Here is a 23133-nt window from a genome sequence, read left to right as displayed (position 1 = left end):
GGATGTGACATAGCTTATGTCATCGCTAATTTTGGCCGCCAGCGTTAATGCTGGCCACGGGATGGCGGCGGCGGTGTTTGGCACGCAGAAAATTTCTTCCTTTCTTTGTGGTGTTTGGCCGACTCAGCTTGGCGCACTCGCCTACAGTAGAAGTGCCTGCTCGTCCCGGCTTTCACAGTTTTCCTAACCGGCGCCCGCGGGACCAGTAAACGACTTCCTGTTCTTAACAAGTAGTACGTCGTACGTAGGCACTGTGGCGATTGGGTTTCAGTTTTGGTGTTGTGCCTTTTTTGCTTATTAAAAATTATCTTGGAATTTGCTGAGCATTTCAGCTGTCGGGTTGGTGACAAGAGTGTCTCGGAACATAGAAGGTCCACTACCCTGACGTGGTCAAAAATCGCCGGAGGTGGCCTTTAAATGGGTACTGGCACAAAAATTCGTGGCCTAGATAGCCTGAAGGATTGATTTTCGGGGACATGCCTAATCACATACAGGATATCAACAGCAAATATAGCTAAGAAGGTATTTAAATTTAATTTTGAAGTTTGTGTGAGTGATTGACTTTATCGCGCTATTGACAGCCTAAATGGGACCCTTGGGGGCCACCTATACTTCCCTATGCTGCAGCGTGGCCCCTCACGTGACCACGCTGCAGCAAGTTTTGAGGACTCATCGCCTCCACTTTTCTTTGATCACGTTTGCTCTAGCAGACTATTACGCGGCAGCTGCTCGTGAGTCCATGGCCGTGGCACAAGAGTTCAAAGTTTTGTGCTCGATTGCATTGCTGACCCGTTTTCTGTTAGAAAAAAACTTCTTGATGAGAACAGCGCAGAAATGGGTGACAGTTCTGTGTGCTGACATGGTCGAGGGTTGCATCCACTGGGTAGTGATAGTTGCACACGGTGCATTGTCATTTTTGAAACGGAAACTAGCAATGCTTGGTAATAAATAACGAGCCTGTGTATAATGATCTGTAGCGGGCTGCAGAAAACGATGTGTAGTGTTATGTCTAACAGGTTCTCAGAAGTACATTGCAGAAAATAACGCAGGGCCTAATTTTTGGGTCAGTATTCCAATAAGCAGTGGTGGTTATGAAACATTCGCTGAAAGAAATGGTCTCACCTTTTTTTTTGCTTTCTTTTCATTACTGCAGCTTTTGTAGGTCTAAACGTGCGTATACGCTTTGCCAAAGCCATGGTATAAAAATTAGGTATTCATACTCACCACTGCTTAACATTTATTAAACCTCAGTGGTCATTATGGGCCGACACTGCGTGCATTTGAGAGTCAGTTAGTGGCGCTCGTAGGCAATAATAGCATTGTTTTGGAACATTTGCATAAATCTTCATTTAGAATTGTACTCGTTTTCATTCACATAGCTGCCACGCACGTGTAAAATAAAAAAAAAAACTGTGGCAAGGGCAGTGTGATAGTGTCAATTTCGAGGCCCTTAGAGAAAAAAATGACTACAGCAATGGGTGAAAGAAACATTTTACCAAGTTTTGGCTTGAACCTGCCGTCGTAGATTAGCGTCTAAAATCGAGGACACGGGTTCAATTCCTGAACACGGATGCCAACATTTCATTGCGTATGAAAGCAGCTAGAGTGAAAAAAGCATAATGCAGTGAACTTTCTTTCTTTTTTTACTAATATTGAAATAACTAATGCATGCAAAGCAGGTGTAGTCATTTTTTTTTGTGACGGCCGCCTTTTTCCGCGAGGCTGGTATAATAAAGACAAAAAAACATGGAAGACAGTGAATATATATACACACATGTACAGCTCTGCATTTTGTGACTTGAAAAGTTCTCGTTGTGGCTGAAATACAAACATGGTGCAAACTATCGATGTATTTCACTGAATGCACGTCACGAATAATGGTGTCCTAAATACTATATGTGTAGGCGCGTTTCCAATGATGGCTATGGCCTATATAGTCGGATACAATTTTATAAGTCCGCGGCATTTGTGCCCCACAGACACATGTACGTATTGTCTGCTCCAATAGTTGCACGCTATAGCCTGTCGTTATGAGCAAGATGGCGGGTAACCCACCTTCAAAAAACACGTGCATGCGCGAGGCTATTTCTTTAGTCGTGAAGTCGATCAGCCAGAATTCTTCGATCGTGTAGTTGGTGCCTTTCCCGACTTCCTATATTTTGTCCGACTATATTCGCTAGTGCAAAAGTTATCTCTGAGCCCAGCAAACGGAGGGTCTAACGTGGTTGCAATTGACGTGAAATGTACTTGGGACAGTCTAGCAAGTGCTGATGTGAATCCAGTTATAGTTAACTTGTCCCTGTAATCATGTTTGAGTGCACGAGAAAGAATTGAAGGTGGTGCAAAATTAAACCAGACTAACCGTGAGGGATTGTAGCATGTGATCTACAATTGGTAGCTTGCGCTGTAAACACCTGCTGTCACGACCGTACAGACGCCATGCGAGTGGCTGTCCCATCTCTATACTGTATATGTAGTCCTAGTATGGTATGCATTCCTCCAATGAACCACTTTGCTCCTACAAGAGTGGGTCCAGGATTTTAAAAATGCAGTTAAAGTGTCAAGCATATTTCTAAATAGATTTCGCTTACCTCCGCAGTGATCCAGCAAGAATATGAGGTGAACGTGCACGACGGCTTTGCCACAAGAGGGAGCACGGCCGTGCTGACGTGCCAGATTCAGCCAGCGGCGGCCAAGGACTACACGAGTGTGCTATCATGGCTCAGAGATGACAAGTACCTCATCACTTCCGAAAGTCAGACGCAAGGTGAGAATTAAATAAAAACCCCGAACTTTCTTTTATTATCGATGCTACCCGAAGGTCCCCCACAGCACTAAGATCACTCTCAGTAGAGCGTCCTTGGAGAAACGCAATAAAATGAAGCAGCATATCCGTGTAGATTGATAAATCATTGTTTACTGCTTGGTGGTAATTTCACAATCATGGGCTCGTTAGCACAAAAGGAAGTTGAGACCAAGTTTTTGTGCGTGAATTTTGTGCAGAAACTGCGACCCATGCACAGACGGCTCTGTGACGTCAAAAATGTGAAGGTCTGTTTTTCCATTTTAGCTACATCGACTCGGCTAATTTTCACGAAGCTTTCCATGTTAGGTATGTTCTTACCTGAAACTTAATATAGTTTCTTAATAACTTTTAAATGAATATTCAGGTCGCAGCAGAGGCTGTCAAAATTTATCATGTCACAGCAGTTACACGTGATATCCTTCAGGGGTCGCCATTGGCTCTTTGGTAATGCGTGTGTTCTTGCTTACCATGAGTTCTTTGTAGAAAATATTAGTGTTTCGGTAATGTGAGAACGTGCTGTGCAATCGACAGTCAACCGGAACATGTGTGCTAGAACACGTTAAATTTTTCCTCTTCTGTGTCTTCATACTAGTGTGGCTTACATCAGTTAGCTTCTGTTAGTTAACTAACATGTTCATATACAGAATAACGTCAAATGTTTTCTTGGTAACGGTTACAAGTTAGAATGATTGCATCTTAATGAGCCAAAATAATATATCTTGCCAATATCACGGCATGTTCTCAATTGGCAATGGACGGAACTTTTCACGACATGCTTAACTTGAAAATATGCACGAAGCTGAATGGGTTTAGGTAGGCTACCCTCAATCTGATCCCGAAGCACGTCGTAGGAAGGTGTACTCTGGGGTAACTATGGGCCCCGGGATTTCATTAGCTAGCGCCCAGTACACAGTGCACGAGAGATCTGCATTGATTCCTCACCATAATGAGGCCACCACTGTCGCAATCGAAGCAGCCGCGACACGCACAACACCGGACCGATATAGCAACAAAACTACATTGGAGTATACCTTGAGTAAATACTATCGCAAATTAAGACACCAATGAAAGTTTCGCCCACAAACTAAAGGGTGATATAGGTATGATGAAACTTTACCTTAAGTATCACTAACCTTACTTCTAGCAATACCTTTTCTGAACAGTATAACAGATGCCCTTTCCATGTCACACTTCCGCTGCATGTTTTACCGGATGAACACATAATGAACAAGAGCCGTGTGTTTTTCAGGTGTCCTTTGAACACTACATCCTCATATAGTCATGTACAGTGAGGTGTAGTACAACTTTTTTTTAGTCCAACAGTGCAACACAAGCAATTCACAGGATTTTGTAGTTAGATAACAACCATAATTTTGGGGGTTTGACGTCTTAGAAACACGATAGGAATATTGGGGACGCCGTACACTAGAGGGCTCCAGATGTTCTCCCCACCCGGGTTTTTTCAACGCGCGCGTACGTCTAAGCATTTCACTTTAATCGAAATGCAACGTGACGGCAGAAATTTGATCGGGTCACCATTTTTTGTACCTTAGCCACTAGACCCTTGTGGCATTTTAAAATTCTCTCTTTTACTTCCCTCTCCCCCTCCCCATGTGTAGGGTAGCAAACTGGACGCATAGTCTAGTTAACCTCCCTACCTTTCCTACATTCCTTCTCTCTCTCTCTAAAATTCATGCATTGGTGAAGAAGAGTTGGTCAAGAACAACTTCAAGTCCCACACGAAACTTTGAGATTATTATGAATGCCGAAACGCCGGGCTTCGAATATTTCAACGACCTGGTGTTCTTTGGTGCACATCTAAACCATGAAACCTTCGATTAAGCAATTGAGCCAAATATATATTAGATTTCTCGAGCACTGTCTTTGTCCAGAAGAATTGAAGCCGGACATAATTTTTAGTTTATTCTGACCTTTACGCGTGGTGGTCAATTCAATATGTTATGCTCGTGGTTATGCTTACCCTATATAGTGTAATGAACTTCGGTTGCAGTGCACTTTGTGCCTCTTTGTGATTTGCTAATAGTGCTCTTTTCGGCACCACTGGGTATTGGAAATACATACTCTTAATCTCTACGTGTCTTAAGAGTACCTGCTATATAGCACCGGCTTTGCTGTCACGAAATTCTGCGACGAACCTTTGCGTTAGCCGCGTACTTATTTTAGACTCGAGATACGCATCACTCTTGTTCAAAGAATAAATTTAATGCACAACCATACATGAGTTAGCGCCGAAGCGCGCCTTCATAAGCTCACCGTAACGAAGAGCCCGAAAGACAGCTTAACACGTTAGAATCATGCTATAGTTTTGCTCCCTGTTTCCTGCGGTGAAAAAAAAATGAAATGAACAAGAGACATCCTCGAATGCATTTCTGTGATAACATTAAACAAGCACAAAGCAGCAAGAATTAAAGACAAAAACGTTTTGCGTGGACCGACAAACCTAAAATGAAACGGGAGGAAAAAACGTGCCGTCCAGTGCAGATGTTCGGGCCGCAGTTGAGCCTCGCAAATGCACACGTCGTCGGCAAAACCCATTGAAATTTAAAAAAGCAAAAAAACCCTATATAGAAAAGAAGAGGAACAATGTGAAGCAGGCACGGAGAAAGCTTGTGAGTTTAACAGGCAATGAGAACAACAAAATGAATGGGTGAAAAGAAAGAGGGAATGGGAACGGCAGCGTTGATGAAGGGTTAAAAGTAGCACACCGGGAAATTGAGGCATGCACGAAAGAAAGGGAGAAAAGAGATCAGCACCGCGTCGCACCGCTTGGCTCTCTCATTGTGCTTCACTTGGTCTTCGCTGAAGCGGCGAAAGGCTGGAGCCACTTAAGCGGAAACACGGTGGGGTGTGTACATGACGCGTGTTTAAAAATGAAAGTAGCAAAGGAGAAGCAATGTGTGATATAGAGATAAATTTACGTTTTCGTGAGTGTATTTGTGGATGTGCCAGCGGAAGAGAGTGAGAGCAGGTGAAAAAGTAAAAACGAGTAAAGAAAGTAGAATATTTCAAAAGTTTGGTAGATAATGCGCAATGTTCAGCGATTTGTGTATCTTTCTCTCGGCTCACGAAAATTAAAGGTGTGAAGCGTGTTCGCACGAGCGATTTATTCGCGTTCTAACGGACTTCGCGACCGTTGTGTTTTGTACAGCGATTTTTTTCTTTCGAATCACTTTTTACCAACAAAGAAATATAAAAAGTTCTAAAGAACACCTTTCGCGTTGTACTTGATGTATGCACGGCTTTAGATATTTAACTATTTTTATCGCTCCCAAGCTTAGAAAAGGCTAGTAGTATGACTGCAGCTGTCCCTAAAGCTGTTTCTTGTGATGATAAATCAAGGAAGAAGTTCTCAGTAGCTGGTAATGAAATATCTTAATTTTTTTCCTGTTGCATTCACTGAAGGAGAAGTACCAAGAAAGCTGTTTAATATTAGTTTGCAACTTGTCATGCAACTTACTGAATTTAATGTGCGCCACTGTATGAAACTACGGGTAATTGATTTACTTCACACATGAACCACTTTTTCGTCATATTACATGAAGTTCTTTGATTATGAAAAGTTGTAATCACTGCTAGAAAACAGCCACGAGAATACAGAAGACAGCAAGACAATATAGAGATGGAACAGTGTCTCGGGAATAAATTTTATACTAAGTTGAAGAGGCTCATTATCGGATGTACCAGCTCGTCGGAATACCGCAAAGCGCTGGGAAGGTTATAATAGGGAAAATTCGTATCCGTGTTTTTTTTTTTACCAGAAAGGTGCGAACGAGAACCTGCACATAAAGTTCTCAAAATGAAAACATTTTTTTGATGTTCGCGACAAAAAAACGCGTCCTATAGTGATGTCGTTGATTCAGAATTCATCATTGTCGACCTTTGGGCATATACCTTCAGAACTAGCAATAATCTTTATTGGAGACAATTTCCTTCTGCTCAACAAAAAAAGAAAAGGCCATAAACCAACGCGCCCTGGAAAAACCTACATATAGTAAAGTTTTATTTTGAAGCATAAAGAAATAGTATTGCCCAGTGTGACATTTTTCCCTATTGCTTCTTCTGTTCCGTCAGGTATCGTTTAGATACTATGTTCGAGAAAACCGTAGGTCAAATTCGAACGCAAAAAAATGCTTACAAGGATTGGCAGAGACAAGCTGGCTTCCTGCGTTCACAAACGCCATATGCTCATGTTCAGTTTTCGGATGACGCAGGGACTGATCAGGGACAACATTGCTAGAGATAAGTAGCAGTCACTGCCAGGGGAACTCGGGAGGTTCGAAAAAAAAAAACAACTGCTTCTCTGGAATAAAAAAAATTATCCCCTTCTCCCTCACCTTTTCTCTCGATGCAAGAGTTCCCTCATCAGTGCCACTGGTCTACATATGGTATAATATCTGTGGCTGAGAAAAACTGGCCGAGGCGGCAAAGGAAAAGAGCGGTATGTACGTTCGCTTTTCCACTCACAATGATAGAGAGTTTTTCCTAAAGATATTTTCAATTTCTGGAGTCTCACGTGCCATTGCCACGTTATAATTATGGGGAACGCCGCAGTGCAGGGCTCCGGGAATTCCTGCCGTACGGATTTTTTACAAGTGCAAACGGGATCGCACAGTTAACGGGCCTCTACCATTACGCATCCATTAAAATTACGGCTGCCGCGCTCACCTAAAAATACCTTGTGCGGTAAACTGTCTGTAGATGAAGAGAAATAACATTAAAGCAAAAACGAACTTGATATTATACACACACATAGACATGCGCACACACATTCTTTCAACATTGATTTCGTAGCTCCCTCTAACGACGCAATGTTTTCCTCTTTTACTGCTAAACAATTAACAGCTGTGAGTTTGGGAAAATGGTGGACGATTTAGAGTACTTCATGTACTCTATTATATGGGAGAGCAGAGAGCCGTTCCGGTTAACACAGGAAATTTCATGTTTCTGGTTGGAAAAACATCTGTGTGTTTAGAAAAATGGCAGCATATCCACGGAGTGAATGATGGAGACTGGGGCGAAGCATTCGTCCGTCCATTTGTTCTTGCTTCCGTCCACGCGTCCGTCTGTGTGACCGTCCATGCGTCCATCTGCTCGTCCGTGCGTGCGTCTGTTCGTGCGCCCGTCCCTGCATTCGTTCATGCATCCGCCCCTGCATCCGTCTGTGTGTCCGTTCGTCAATCTATTCAACACTCCAAGTCCCACCATCTCGCATCTTTTCATCTTATTTTTCCCATATAGAAGCACCGCCATCCAGCGGACATTCCAAGCACTAAACGAGAGGTGGCTACGCACACTTTCTTACGGCTTGCGCTTCGAGTATACTTCCCACCTTTAACCACCTCGAGTTCATGGTATATACTATTTCACTGTATTCATGGCACTGCGGCCCAACGCTCGCTAAACCTTTCTAAAACCAAGGAGGTTACGCCCAGGAAGTATAACGTAGCAACCTTTTCCTGTCAGATAGTGCTCAATGTACATGCCAATGACTGCTAATAGGAATTGAGAGACAGGAGAATTCGACTTTTATTTAACGCGCACGCTGCGAATTTTTTATTGTTCAACAACGCACAGAAAAAATCTCGCACCGGCACCACCTTGAAGGTGAAAATGTAAGACTGGTTACACAATACGACTACGACTACGACTACGAGGGACGAACGGGTGCCACTTTAAGGAGCTTCACCCCAGAACTTCGTAAAGCAGTCAACGTTGTTTCAGAAACTTTTGCTCTGATTCGACGGCTTCCGCAAAAACAACATGGTTAAACACAAGCACATCTGGTATTGCTCTTTCTTTCTACCTTTTAGCGCGTGCATTGCAACTACTGCACATAGAAACTGCTATACGCAAACACAGATGCACTGCATAGGCATAAAACATTGCTTTATTTATATGGGTTAACGTGCCACTGAAAACCAGGCCAGAATCTGCACATTGGACATACACGAAACATATTACAATATCGGAGGTTCACCTAAAAAAAATTATGGTGTGTGTATGATGCACCTAACACTGGTGTACTGTGTGTAACTTTAACCGGCTTGTGTGTGTTTTTTTATTATTATTGTGCGCTGGAATCGCACAGGGAACGAGGGCTCTTGCGTTTAGCTTTTATTGAGGTGTGATGAATGAAACACCATAGCGATGATGTCACCGGGATGACATTAATAAAATATTGCATGCGGAGCTACATACAAACAAGTGTATACCGACAAAAACCACAAGTTACGAATAGTGAGCAGTAACCAAAGTGAACGTGCGTCAACGACCTTACGTTGGAGCACGAATGGAGGTTTTGTTTTATCATGTTGCATTAGTTAGCGAGTCGGTTCGAAACCCCGTCTGTCAGTTCATCCATCTTCGGCCAAAGAAAACTTTGGTACCTTCCAAAGAAAGTGTTACCTTCCGCTGCCGACCAGGCAGCGGAAGGTAACACTTACACAGCTTAATATCGTGCCTTCGTACTGCCGCTAATGATCTCTTCCCCGAAAAATCTGTATAGGGCACAGCTTAAGGTTATAGGGTGCACGTTCGATAGCGGTCGGCTCATGTGGTACCAATACGACGCATGTATACCACTTATACCTTAGCACCCTTACAATAGTACTCTCACCATGGCACACAGTACTTCTCCTCCTGCTTCTTAAATGCGTTCTTTGAACAGCTGCGCGTGGTCTTACACTGCCTACTTGACAGGAATTTTCGAACTGCTCATATTCGTCCGTGCTGTGGTCTCACCTCTCAGTGCACGTTGAATTCATAAACAACATTGGGGTTGTTTCGCTTGCTGCACCAGCTAAGCTTCTTTAAATCAGTGTTTCGTTGACCTACGCCAAATCGGATGCTGTAGTAGTCAGTCGCTAGACTTACTCCGAATAAATTCGCAACTTACCAGCACCCAAGCAATGCTTCCCCATTTCGGTGAAACTGTGGCATCTTAGTCTGTTAAAGAGCCTGCTGCCTATAACTATAGTTGATGTCTCCACGTAACTTTGACTGTCAAAAATGCATCAGCCGAACCAGTTACCTGATTAATAAGTAAACTTGTAGAGCCACCCAAGTGTTTAACTAGCTTGCGAAGTGGCGACTTTAGTGTCCGAAAGTGTCATATGATGAAACGAAGTTCCAAAAAGTTACAATGTGCGTGCGTGCTTGCCATAAGGCGAAGGCCCACAGAGAGAATTGCCACTAAACCCTGCAAGAGAGAGTACTCATAGTACAACAATTGCGGAAAGTACACAGCTCAGTCATCGAAATCTTCTTGGCGTATATAATGAGATGGTTATTTGGACTCGAGTTACAGCACATGCAAGCTGTGCTTTTCGCGTAATTCCCGGAATGCACTCAATTATTCGCTTTCCGCGTGACATCTGATTAGAGTGCAGTGTTAAAGTATTCGGGAAGGTCCTCCTCAATCTACGTGCGGCTTGCGCCGCGTTACAGCACGTCTACCAGCGTCCACCGGTAGAACCGTGTCACACTGGTAAAAAAATTACAATTGTGCACAGCTATATATACTATGCATGCGTGATGATTGAGTATCTTCAGCATAGCGACGATATTAACTTGCCCTACTAACGCGTGTTCAAAAGTGCTGACTTAGAAGAACAACCAGTCGTAGCAAACTCAAAGGGCATGAAGATTTTGGCAGAGAAGACTTTCAAGAAATGTGACCGTCGAGTTGAAATATGACACGATGTCACCACTTACTTCATTTATTTGGAAACTGGCTTGCGCTGAGGAGAAGTAGGCTGCACTCTACTCTTCCTGTGACGTCCCTCCATTAGATGATGTATTGCCTCGGTAGATGCAGCTTTGAAGACATTTCGTCACATGCCTGAGCCTGTAGGGTGTACCGCAAATACGTGGTTGAAGTATACACACTTAATGCGGTGACGTTGCACACGTAACACTGAATGATGCCATTCAGAGCCCATTTCGTAAGTTGCGCTATATGTACACTTATAGAGAAGTTGTGAGTGCACATTTGATCATTTTGCCGCAAGCCGTAGAACGATGGCTAAATTAAACTATAATGTCTATAATGTTGAGCAACAATGTGAAACAAGCTGCAGAGGAAGCTCAAGAGAAAGCGATGCTCTTGCCATATAATTGAAAGTCATTTATTACAGAAGCTGGTACCACGCTCTATGAATAGTTGTAGTACGTAATCTTCTTAGGTTGAATTTAAGTGTTTCTTTTTGTGAACATGTGCAGAAGAGTGCGTGTAACTTCTAAGAAATTTCTGAATTTATGGAAGGAGTCATGTACTCAGGGCCCTCTTTCTATGGTATTAACCTTAATCTCTCATTTATTGCAATACAGCACTCGAAAATCTTCATATAAGGCTGATCTTTCGGAAAAAAGGCGGCCCATTATTTCTACAATGTTGCTGGCACAACACGACTATATACTACTTTGTACAACTAAGGCTTAGCTTAAGTAAGTAACTATTTTGTTATGCTTTGACAGCCAAGCGCTCAAGCAGCCGTCCTTACATTCATATTCACGTGTAATTACGCTGTGCTATCATGAAAAGCCATGCGCAGCACGCTGTCTTAAGATGTGATCACGGCGTGATAACTACAACATTGAACTCTTTACGGTGCCAGCGTTGTCTGTATTTTTCTCACGCGGCAAATCAACCGAAGAAAGGGGAAGCCTGTTTTAATGTCCCCTGTCCCAATGTCGGAGCAACAATTTTAAGCTCTAACCATCCGAGAACGTGATCGCGACCCTGAATCGGCTTTGCATGTTCAGCTGTATACCCTGCTTTGCGCCAACGAGCTACAAAGAGTGAATGATATGTACAAGGAGTGTTTACGCAACACCTAAATATAGTTTCCCTACAACGCGGGATAGAGGACATCGAAAGAGTAAACGTGGGTTCAGGCAATAGTTGTATAGAGAGATACTGATATGGCTTTGCGTTTTTCGCTGTAATTTCTCACTAAATGTTAACACCAGCCGATTTTATGAAGTGGTATGAGTGGACAGGCATCTTCAAGATGATTAGGAGCATCGGACAGTTCGCCCTTGGTCGGCGGAGTGCATCCGCAAGGGGCATAGGCAGAAATGTTTTCGTGTTATGGAGTGGAAAGCACCAATTTGATTCGAAATAGGTTCCAGATAGGTGTATATAGTCTAGTGTCATTTGTAGTCTGCGTGCCAAGACAATTTTGGGGAGGAGAGGGGGATGGGGGAGGCGGGGGGCTCGTGCTCGGTATGTTACCCCTGACTATGCCACGGACAACTGCGTAAAAACACAGCCATGATCTGCTTGTGCGTTTTATCACCACAGCAAGCAAGCAAGCCTCGCTCCCTCATGTGTCTAGACAAACGTTTGCTAGCGTTCAAAAATTTGCTGCCCTCTTTATGCTGCCCCGAACATGTCCGTGGGATCGGGGCCTGTAGACTAAGGCGTGCTTCCGCTCTATTGAGCGCAATCTCTCAACTCCTGCTCTGTTCTTTGTTCTTTGGAAGAAGGCAACATATATTAGACGCAGTGGGTAGCGAGGAGGCGAGATGACTAGGAATACCATGCATGCACGCAACCTGGAACTGCTTTTTCACAGGCACTTGCCACTGAGGAGCAGCCACGTCTTCGGTGTTCTATTTATTTTGTGACCGCCCGCACACCTAGAGCTGTCGCATGCAATGCGAGGAATCAAACTTGAACATGCAATAACGTGTCCCAGCTTGAAGCTGTCTGATTTCTCGCAGCTATTGTATCTTCTTCAGTGGTTAACTTGCACGGGATTTGTTACAGCAACCATCTTATTGTCACCATTTCGCAGGCAAGTATGCGCTATACCCGAGCGGCGAACTTTACATCCACGACGTGGACGAAAGGGACGCGGAGCGCTCCTACCGGTGCCAAGTACTGGACCACACCACGAACGCTACGAAAGCAAACACGAGGCCTGCCAGAATCATACTTCAAGGTGAGTGACCTTTCACTAAGTCGAAAGTGCGCGAAAGTCGCGCGTATACTGGTATTAAACGTACGACGCCTTGTGACGCATGGTGAAAGCAGTTCCGCAGACGCAAGCGACATGAGAGGAGGCGACACTTCGCTCTTGCACACCCGGCCTCTACCTTGCACGCATGGCGCTTGTCAACTGGCTTAATCATAAGAAACGTATTAAGTCAACGAATCAGGTTCCGCCGTGAGTGCACGTGGAGGTCTTTACTGCGTGGAAAGATTGCAGCGGGTTTAATCTTTACAGCCAATGGCGCGTTCATAAGGTAAATTGCACCGGTAAGGAATATGTTTGGGTCTTAATACTGGTAAAAAAAACTCAGCCTCCAAGTCGACTGCTTTGACATTCAACTCATTGATTAAGTGCAGTAGTACTTTCACTAACGCAATGCCGATAATAAAACCTAGCTCCTCATCATTAGGAATTGCTGGTTAGTGCGACGAGATTGTTTTTTGCTAAGCTTTGAATATAAGCATAACCATTGTGCTAGCCACAATCAATAGAAAGCGAGATAGTAAAAGAAGTACGGAGAAAAAAAAAAAGAGAATTGTTTGATTACAAAGTCGACGCACTGCTCCACACTCGTTTTGTCGATTAAGACGCGTATTGACACAAAAAAACGGACTTTGTTGAGTTCTTCAAGAGAAAATTCAAGCTAATCTTGACTGTGGGCCTATGATTAGCAAAGTCGGGCTAGTTATGGCAAAAAGCGTCCTCGAATAAGAGCCTTTGTAAATACCTCCTCCAGGACAATCTCTCTGTTCAAAAAGCTGTCAGCTAAATAAGAACGAGAGTATCAATATTTATTCCACATATTTTATTACACATATTTTACACATACACGTTTTTTTAAGGGACTAAGCTATTTTATTAGGTTTTTTGTGAATATATGTACCGTTTTTATTTGTTCGCTCCGGGTGATCACTTCACAGATAAGCGCAGAGTTAAACTAGGAAGTTTACAGACCATGGAACCTTAGGAAAAAGATGAATGCTCTTGTTGCTTCGGCAGGCAAGCCTGAGTTAGAACTCCAGCCGGCTCCAAACTGCGCTAAGAATTTGTACGGTGGAGTTCGGGCGTATGCACTCACCTAGAAAATTCAATATTTTATCATGCCTAGTGGTCTATGAACTTTTGACACTGAGTTAACCCCATCGTCAACGCAATTTAATTTGAGACCGGTTTCAATGCACCCTATTTTAATTCCAGGAATGCAGTCATAACCGATACCATTGTTGAGACGCGATGCGGGTAAAGTTCTTAAAAAAAAACATCGCTCTGCTCCGCAGTAATAAATGCTTGTCCGAGGACCTCCAAACTTGGAAACTTTCGCCGACATGGAAGATGATGGCGTCATCGTCGAGCATTTCTTCACAATAGGCGGCGGGCGAAGAAATTGAAAGAGCGGTCTACATGATTGCACCCCGGTCCGGCGATTGATGTACGACCTGCCTCGTGGTTCCGATGAGCAAAAGACACCAAAAGTATATCCCAGGTGTTTTTTTTTTCATACGTGTAACAAAAAAGAGGCGTTAGAAAGCGAAGAGGGAGGCGTTGCGCGTCGCAGCACCGATCGACCAGCCAACGACTCTTCGACCGCGCCAAGAGAGACGGCGTTTCTGAGCCGGAGGACAGCGATCGAGGCTGTATAGTCACCGGGCGCCGGTGCTCTTTCAGCCGCAAATGTTTCCGGGCTGTGGGGGCGAGTGAAAGGGAAAGGGGGAGAAAAAGACTACGCTGATCTCTGTCTGTCGCGCATCCACCTTCAGTTATAAGCCGCGTTCACTGGCTTTGTACTAGTATACGTGGATTCTGGCGAACGATCGAAATCGTTCTCGCTCTTCCCTTTCTCTTCATCTGCCTCACGTGACCTATTCTTCCTGATTTTTTTCCGCTTCCCCATTTGTTCTGCCATCACTGCTCTCGACGCTGAAACTCGACGACGCAGCCGCAGTGAAATCGCATCGAATTCAACGCGGATCGCGCTGTTCTCTCTCTCGATGCTGCTGCCAAAAACACCGCTGCCTGTGCGAAGCTCGCTATAGCTGAAGATGAGTTAAGCCAAAGCTGTATTAACAAAAAAAAAGGAGATTCGAAACGTGGGTGGTCAGATGCGAGGGAGAATCGAATGACACGGGTGACAACGACGACATTCACCCTCGTTCCATCGCACTCCAGCTTTCGTCACCTCTTCTTTTTTTTTATCAATCCTCTTTCTCTTCCCCTTTTTCCTCATTTCTCACGTCTCCTTTCCGGCCAGCGCTTCCTGAAACTTTTCTCGGGTACGCTGCGGTTCACGGTTCACTGTCCGGTGTCGCGGAAAAACGGGCGCGAACGTTACGACCCTTTGATGGTGGTTCGCTTCTGCGACGCTTCCTGTAAGCATTTCCTTCTTCATTATTTCCTTTCTCCTTTCCTGTTGCTCGCATCGCGGGTCGCGTTTTCCCGAGGCAATCGAGCGAAACGCAGTCACTCGCCGTCCCTCTTCCCATCGGATTCGCCCTGCAGCTAACTACAGGGGATTCTTCCCAATTCTTGATTCCCTCCATTCTCATTTTTTTTACCATTTTCTTTTCATCTCTGCTGTCTTCCATACAGCTTATTCCTTCCCATATTGCTTCTGTTTGCGGGACGAGTCCGTGTGTATGATTACAGCTAACACGAGACGTCTCTCTATTTCAAATTTCTCCTACGAACTGCACTTTTTTTTTTCTTTTGTACAATTAATGGGACTACTAATACATGATTAGTCCGTGCACGCACAACTTCCTTGACCTTATATTACGCTTCCGCGCCCCACTCTTTGTAACAAGGAGATAACGATGGGTAATTTCGGCGACAAATATACGTCTGGGGCACTGCCTGATGGGTCAAGCGCAAACTGTGCCGTCGAGTGAGGAAGGGGGCACTGGGGTATTATCGGATTATCGAAGAATACGAAATTTTCTCGTAATTAGCGCATGCGCCTGTAAGGGTCTTTCCCAATGAGCTGGAACTGCGTTCAACGCCGCAAAAGGTTCTCCCCTTAATCATCTCGTGCACTGCTCTATAAACATACATCCTTCCAATACATGTATTGTGCCGAATTTCTTTACGCCCTTTCGCTTGACGATAATAACTGCGCTTTCCTGCTCTTGATGCATAGGGGCATCCTGGCACTTGATTTTTTTTATTGTTTACGAGAATGGGCGTTTATACCGGAATCGACACACAGCAGTGCGCTCGTTAATTAGTTTTGCAAGAAGTTTCCCGCGCTGTCGCGAATAGCCCCACTGCTATGCTGTCCGTAATTAAATTACGCCCGTATTTCTGGTCCTCCCCATGCAGGCAACGGGGAGGCATGCTATAAAATCTTGCGTATCCCGCTTCTGTGCGGCTTGTCGTGCGGGGCTGTCATTATTGCGGCACTAAAAAGGTAAAGTATGAAAGGCGTAGATGTAGGTGATCCTACGCCTACGTGTGTTATAATGAGCCTATAGATGAGATTCCAACGACAGGGTCTGTGTAGGTACCTAATAACTTCGGGTTCTTCGGGAATTCTTGGGGCATGGTGTTTTACGGCACGTGGCAAAGAACTTCACCAGTCCTGAAGAAAACCCTTCCATGACTACACTGAAGGTGTATAGGTTATGAAAAAACACGGACTGAGAAAGACGGGCCACACACAGGCGCTAAGTGTTTGTCAACAGAGCATACCGTTGCCACGCAGTGGTACGAGTACGACTGGTTGTAAACTCTTTGAAATCTGGTAACACTCTATGAAATATTGTGATTGATACCACAAAAAAGACATGATATATAGGATGAAGGGTTGTTGTTCTTGTTTTGTTTTTGATTTACGTACGCGTTTTTATTTATTTGTTTGTTTGGTAGACCCAACCTGTTGCAACACTACAGCCACCACAACCCCGTTCTTTTTTTTTTATCAAACGCAGTGATGTCAAGCCAAACGGAGGGGTCATTTGTAGTTTTGATGCACGTTAAGTACTTATGAGATAACAGTCAAACTAATTAGTATAGATAAAATACAACAAGCCGCTGGAGAGTACGCACTCGCAATGTGCGTGCCATGGACCGAACTCTGGCAGCAGTCTTTTTCTGCACAGTTTCTGCGTCACCTCCGTCTCCAGTGTAACTCTGGGAGTGTCTGCTTGAGCTGTACTGGTAACTATGACAGAAAACGTGCAAAATTCAAAGACCGCGTAACATTCTTCCTAGCACAAATCACTTGCGCTCAATACTGATTAGCCGAAAATGACACTTCTTGGATACACTACAAAAGGCCACTGCCGAATGTTGATCGCATCATAGGCTGTATTTATTTGTTTTAGGGAAGCATGTCTTGTTATGGCCTTATGTAAATGGAGCCTTGGATATGCATAATTTGTTATTTACCTACTTATTTAATATATAGAAGATTTCTTTCTCTTTAGCACGTTTAAAGGGTGACAAAGATACCTATTCTTTGTTTTTTGTGGCGAAAGCTATTTTAGGATCATAATAAGGGCCGATTTCGGCCCCATAGTTGCCCGCCACCACCGTCTGTGTCCATAAAAATTATCGATTGAAATAAAGAATAAATTAAAAAAAATATACACCAAGAGCAGAATGGCAATAGAACCCGGACCTTCTGTGTGGCTTCCCAGTACTCTACCACTAAGCCTCGCCCTATTAGGTCATCACCTAATAGGTGATGACCTATTCAGGGATCCCTGCAATGAGGAATCACTTTAACATGTGTGATGAAGTGTATTAGAGCAGTCAAGTAACAGCCAGGCGTAAGAAAATGCGAATTGCGGCACCAGTGGGTTTTTGAATGATCCAATTCATTTCAACAGCATCAGGCGTAATTTCCCATCGTCGTCAGCCACGGCATCAACAAAGTGTACATAACATAGCGGGTACCACAAATTTTTGAAAAAGTACGATTGATGGGATAGTGAACGCTTCCTCGCAAGGCAAAATATATCATGATGCATGATGTAGTGGGTACCATTCGAGAGTGCCTGTATTAGATGCCCAAGTGCTAAAAGAGGCTCTAGAAAGGTCATTGTTCCAGCTTTCGCTGTGGTTGTGCTGCGCGTTCCGTGCAGGTCTGGTGTTTTCTTGTTCTTTTATCAGGGTATTGTTACTGCAATCAAGCCTTACCAAGTTGGAATGACTCTAGTAACAGTTCAGAGAAAATGCGACGTTTCGGGACAACCACGGTGCATTTCTCAAGGGAATGGACAAGAGACGGCAATGCTTGCGTGACCAACACAGTTACTCCAGAGAAAGAGATCGAATAGGTCCCAAAATATCATTCTCGCTTTAAATTGTGGCTGGAGCCATTTCCACTTAGGAAACCTTTTACTAAGCTAGACAGATTTCTGTCGAAATGCTCACATGCAATGAAGCCTCAAGCCGCTCTACATCTTTCATCCTAGGTCCCCGAAAGTCCGAAGCTCCACGCGTGGTTTCTTGGACGAAGGAAGTGACGGTTGAAGAAGGCCAGCTAGTGACGCTCAGCTGCGCGGCACGTGGGATGCCACTGCCAGCTTACCACTGGTTTCGCCAGTCCGGCGTAGACATGAGGCCCCTGCTGGGTGCGCCAGCGCGCGGATCTCAATCATCGTCCACAGGTGGCAGTCACCAGCAGGGACATGCGTCGTCGTCTAGAGGCACCCTGTCACTCGGGCCTGCACACGTTCAAGACGCGGGTCGCTACGTGTGCCTTGTGAACAACACCTACGGCGAGGACAGAGTGTACGTGACTGTTAACGTCAGAGGTTAGTGTACTCTACATTGCCATAACTACGGGCTTCTGACTATTGAAACCTATTGTCAACACCAATACGCGCAGTAGGGCGCGCTTTCAGGCCTCATGTTTCAGACTCTCGCCGGAGATCTTACAAACGTGCAACAATTGGGCTGTTCCAGTACTTTGTTAGCAGAACAGTCAAATAATCACAGGACTGATAAAAATGAACGTTCTTCTTTTGCATTGTAGTGTTTCTCCACGGGTGATAGGTTTTCATTAGAAGGAACTTGAGCTTACTGAATTATTACACAAAAAGCTTTGTGTAACAATCAACGAAGCTGTAGGAGTAACACATGCCACTCCGAATACTTGTATAATGTAGATCCACGATATCTAACAAAACGTAAACTTCACCTTTATTATTATATAGGCTCCGTTTTACGTACCAGCTAGTAACCCACTTGTAGCCTTATCGTCTGCACTACTTGACTGTCTAGCGCCGTTACTCGAGATATCGTCAAAAACACACTACTTTCTAAAAACCTTCTTCGATAATTTTACAATTATCGTGCCTTTGTTGCTTTGGCCCGTGCAGGCTCACCGCTCGTGAGCGTGAAGCCCCGATTTCAGCGAGTTCCTCTGGGAGCATCCGTAACGTTGACTTGCAACGCTACCGGTGGCGGCGCTGGCGTGTTGGCGCGAGAGCTTCACTGGTACCGCAACCTGGTGCCCGTCCAGCCATCGGCTGCGGACAGGGTGCGCTTGTTGGGCTCCTCTGTGCTACAGCTGAGCTCGGTCAAAGACGGACAGGAAGGCATCTACCAGTGCCTGCTCGACAGCTCGCGGGAGTCGGCACAGGCGTCTGCGTTCGTCTTACTCATGGGTATTCACCACAATTTTATTATCTCTTCAAAGCACTGTCAGTGAAAAGCAAAGATTGAAAAATTAAGTGCACTGCTCTCGGCTGAGAGAGAGAGAAAGAGTCGCTATTTACCATGATGTAATGGTTAAGACAAACCAATAAAAATGGAAACATGGCACCATTCGCGATGAAAGGTGATTTACCGAAGCATCGAGGCGGAGGTGTGTCAATTTAGTTTGAATATTATTGCAATATTGCAAGATGATGTTCATATGTTGGAAACTTATTGCTATTGTTTAAAAACTACCTCCTCTGAAGCGCACAGGCACGCAATATAAGGTTAATGTGGCTTCGTGGGATGAGATTCTCTTTACATTTAAGACGATTGTTATAGCGCAAGCACAAAAGGACAAAAAGGCGGGTGCTTTTTGCCGTTGTTATGAGCTTGTGCTATAACCATCGTCATGACCTGCCAACTAGACCAAACAGCCACGCCCCTAATTTACTCTTATGTTGTGACCGACTGTTGTCGCGTCGTCGTATGTTTTAGCATTACAACTGGAGAACTGTATAACCTTTCAGCTCTGAAATAATTATTTTGTTCGTAGAAGTGTTTTTTGCATGTTTTTGTAATGCTGGGGGCCTCAGGAAACCACTAACGAAACATTAACCCGTGGTGCAAGTAACTATAAATTCAGAAACACGTCTCTAAATTAGGTCTTGAGGGTTTAGTCGTTGTGAAAAGAAAAAAAAAAGGACTTCTGTATTCCTGCAGATTAGTTGACAGAGAAGAACTAAGGGTCAAGTTTATTTTACATAAGAATATCGCTATCAACATAAAGAAACACTATCAGTGAGAGGACAGCAAGTGTCGTAATCAGGTTTATTAAAAGGTACAAGATTAACATAGTACAGACCTACGCGCCCACATCAAACCATGATGATCATTTCGTTCAACGGTTCAATTATGACGTAGAGACAGCCATTGTTATATTAAAGTCACAGTATACTATTCTAATGGACAAATTTTATGGAAAAGTAAACTACAGACAGGGTGGAGACCATTCAGTGAAGTAATATGGCATCGGCTCTAGAAATGCCAGAGGGTATTTATTAGTAGAGCTCACAGAACGTAATAATTTACGGATCTTGAATACTTCTTTTCAGAAAACGTGCTAACTGTAAGTGAACGTGACGAAGTGTTAATGGTGACTGAAAATGAAATAGTATTCATTCTGTGTGCACACAAAGGCATTGTACAGCATGTAGAAGTACTTGGCAAGACCCGATGCAGTGACCATATAATGGTAAGGGCTCGTATTCAAAGTACCGAGTACTCTAAATGGTTAACCACTTTTTCTAAACACACAGTTATGTGCTGGCGCTCCTGAACTTGGGTAATAATCTTGGTCTACTGGGCCTCATTAAGTATGAGGCCCACGGGACAGCTATATGCTCTCCCATGATAGAGTACATAGTACTCTAAATTTTAACCACATTTTCTGCCCACATTTATTGAAGTCTGAGTCAGATTGCATTTATAGTGTTCATATAACCTATACAGACGGAAGTCTCAAGTTTTTAGTGGTTGCCTCTAATGTTTGTGCATACTAGTTTAAAAGCTTTCCTTGCCCCGCCGCGGTGGTTTTGTGGCTAAAGTACTCGGCTGCTGACCTGCAGGTCGCGAAATCCAATTCCGGCTACGGCGGCTGCATTTCCGATGGAGGCGGAAATGTTGTAGACCCGTGTGCTCAGATTTGGGTGCACTTTAAAGAACTCCAGGTAGTCGCTATTTTCGGAGCCCTCCACTAAGGCGTCTCCCATAATCATATGGTAGTTTTTGGACGTTAAACCCCACATATCAATTTAACAAGTTTTTCTTGGTTTCATTTGCTTCGAAACAGCTGCGAAGATCGGCACTCGTGCAATATATACAAAATATGAAAATCTGGAACAAAAGAACTTTGCGAGTTGCCAGCGCGCATGGGCATAACCAAGAACATATCTGGGTGTTTTTCGCGATTGCGTTGACCCATGACCGAAATGATCGTATAATAATTTTATTACATGTGTCCCCAAGGTGTTGCGTCACCAGCGAAGCGACACCGAAAAAGCGCGGACCCCGACTCAGTTTGGCCCGGGTCTCGCATTTTATTAATTTTCTTAGGTTTGTCCTCTTTCCCCTTACGCCGCCTGCGTTCTATCCAGCTCTCAAATTCCGCTGCTCCATCGAACTAAAAAGTTGCCTTCCCAACACAGCTTGGAGACCCATAGCCTTAGACCCCCCCCCCCCCCCCCCCCATTCTTAAACTCTTCAAAGTCTTCACAATAACTCCTTTGGCAGCTAATGGACTACTACTGTCATCGCTTTCATATTTGAAGGGCCAACAGCGTAGGCCTGCTCAGGGCTCTCCAGTGAACGTTAGCTTACCATAAGCTTTGGCGAACCTCCAGGGCGAAGGTTTAAAAAAGCGCACCCCCACCCGTGCAAGTGAGCCGAAAAACAATACAAGCCTCGCAATGAATATACCAAAGAAAAGAAAATCATGATGGGCTTCTGCTGACGACCCAGCTCTAGTCTTGGAATTTTCATGGATAAGATGTGAGAAACAAACAGTACTTTGAAAGTATCACCAGGCGCACTCTGCTATCATGACCGTAAAACAATGACGATAGTTATAGCGCGAGAACAAAATGACGACACAGAGACAAGAAGGACACGAAAGACACGAGCGCTAACTTCCAACTGAGTTTATTGCGCAGAGCACGAAAATATATAGAGGAGACAGTGACCATGGCACAAGAGCAGAACATGAGTAAGAAAACCAAAAACAAACAACACAAATACAAAGGCACTGAAAAACAGCAAAAAAAAAAACCTAGAAGAAACCGAACCAGAAAGGTAAAGCTACCTGCCCGCACCGAATCCTTCGAGGAACCTGCGCTCCTTCTCGGACAAAGCCACGGAGGGCTTGCTAACACAAGGCACCTGTTCGCGTGCCATCTGCGCAGCCTCGACAATGACCCGGGTGCTTACATCTCTGTGTTTGTACAACGTCGCTGTTTCCTCGAAGAGGGGAACACACTTGCACTCAGTGCAGTGCTGGGCAAGAAAACCATCTTTCCCGTTTTTAACATTGTTCGCGTGCTCTCTCAGCCGATCGTTCAGACACCTTCCGGTCGTTCCGACATAACAAGCACCACATGAATGGGGGGTCCTATAGACGACTTCCCGGGAGCAGGCCGCATACCTGTTTCGATGTTAAACTCTGCAATCTGTTGATGATTTCGTTTTCAGGGGGTTGGTAGATTTGGTGAGGCTGCTTATTTGAACGGTGCTGAGAACAGGACACGAACTCCAACACGTTTTCCGATTTTTTTGAGCCTATGTGATATCTGGTGTATGTATGGAATCACGGCTATCCTTTCACGTTCTGTATCCGTGTTGATCAGATTTTGTCGCGTCCTCTGCTCCACCTTAATAGTCCGCTTAGTCCGAGAGGGAACGAAGGTTCCTCGAAGGATTCGGTGCAGGCAGGTAGCTTTACCTTTCTGGTTCGGTTTCTTCTAGGTTTTTCTTTGCTGTTTTTCAGTGCCTTTGTATTTGTGTTGTTTGTTTTTGGTTTTCTTACTCATGTTCTGCTCTTGTGCCATGGTCACTGTCTCCTCTATATATTTTCGTGCTCTGCGCAATAAACTCAGTTGGAAGTTAGCGCTT

At 44.3% G+C, this 23133-nt stretch overlaps 1 protein-coding gene across 1 annotated transcript in view; it reads left to right on the top strand.

Moving 5' to 3' along the window:
- The window catches only part of LOC142792740 (cell adhesion molecule Dscam2-like), a 136671-nt gene that overhangs the window by 76714 nt on the left and 36824 nt on the right, over positions 1-23133 (top strand). The window contains exons 3-6 of the mRNA XM_075885669.1: positions 2600-2767; positions 12628-12774; positions 18240-18581; positions 19149-19436. Coding sequence (XP_075741784.1) covers positions 2600-2767; positions 12628-12774; positions 18240-18581; positions 19149-19436 — 945 coding nt within the window. The remainder of the gene's footprint in view (positions 1-2599; positions 2768-12627; positions 12775-18239; positions 18582-19148; positions 19437-23133) is intronic.

Source organism: Rhipicephalus microplus, chromosome 2 (assembly GCF_043290135.1).
Source record: "Rhipicephalus microplus isolate Deutch F79 chromosome 2, USDA_Rmic, whole genome shotgun sequence".
In the NCBI taxonomy this organism is placed as follows: domain Eukaryota; kingdom Metazoa; phylum Arthropoda; class Arachnida; order Ixodida; family Ixodidae; genus Rhipicephalus; species Rhipicephalus microplus.
The sequence above is the reverse complement of the archived record's forward strand: the minus strand, read 5'-3'. Positions and strand labels throughout refer to the sequence as shown.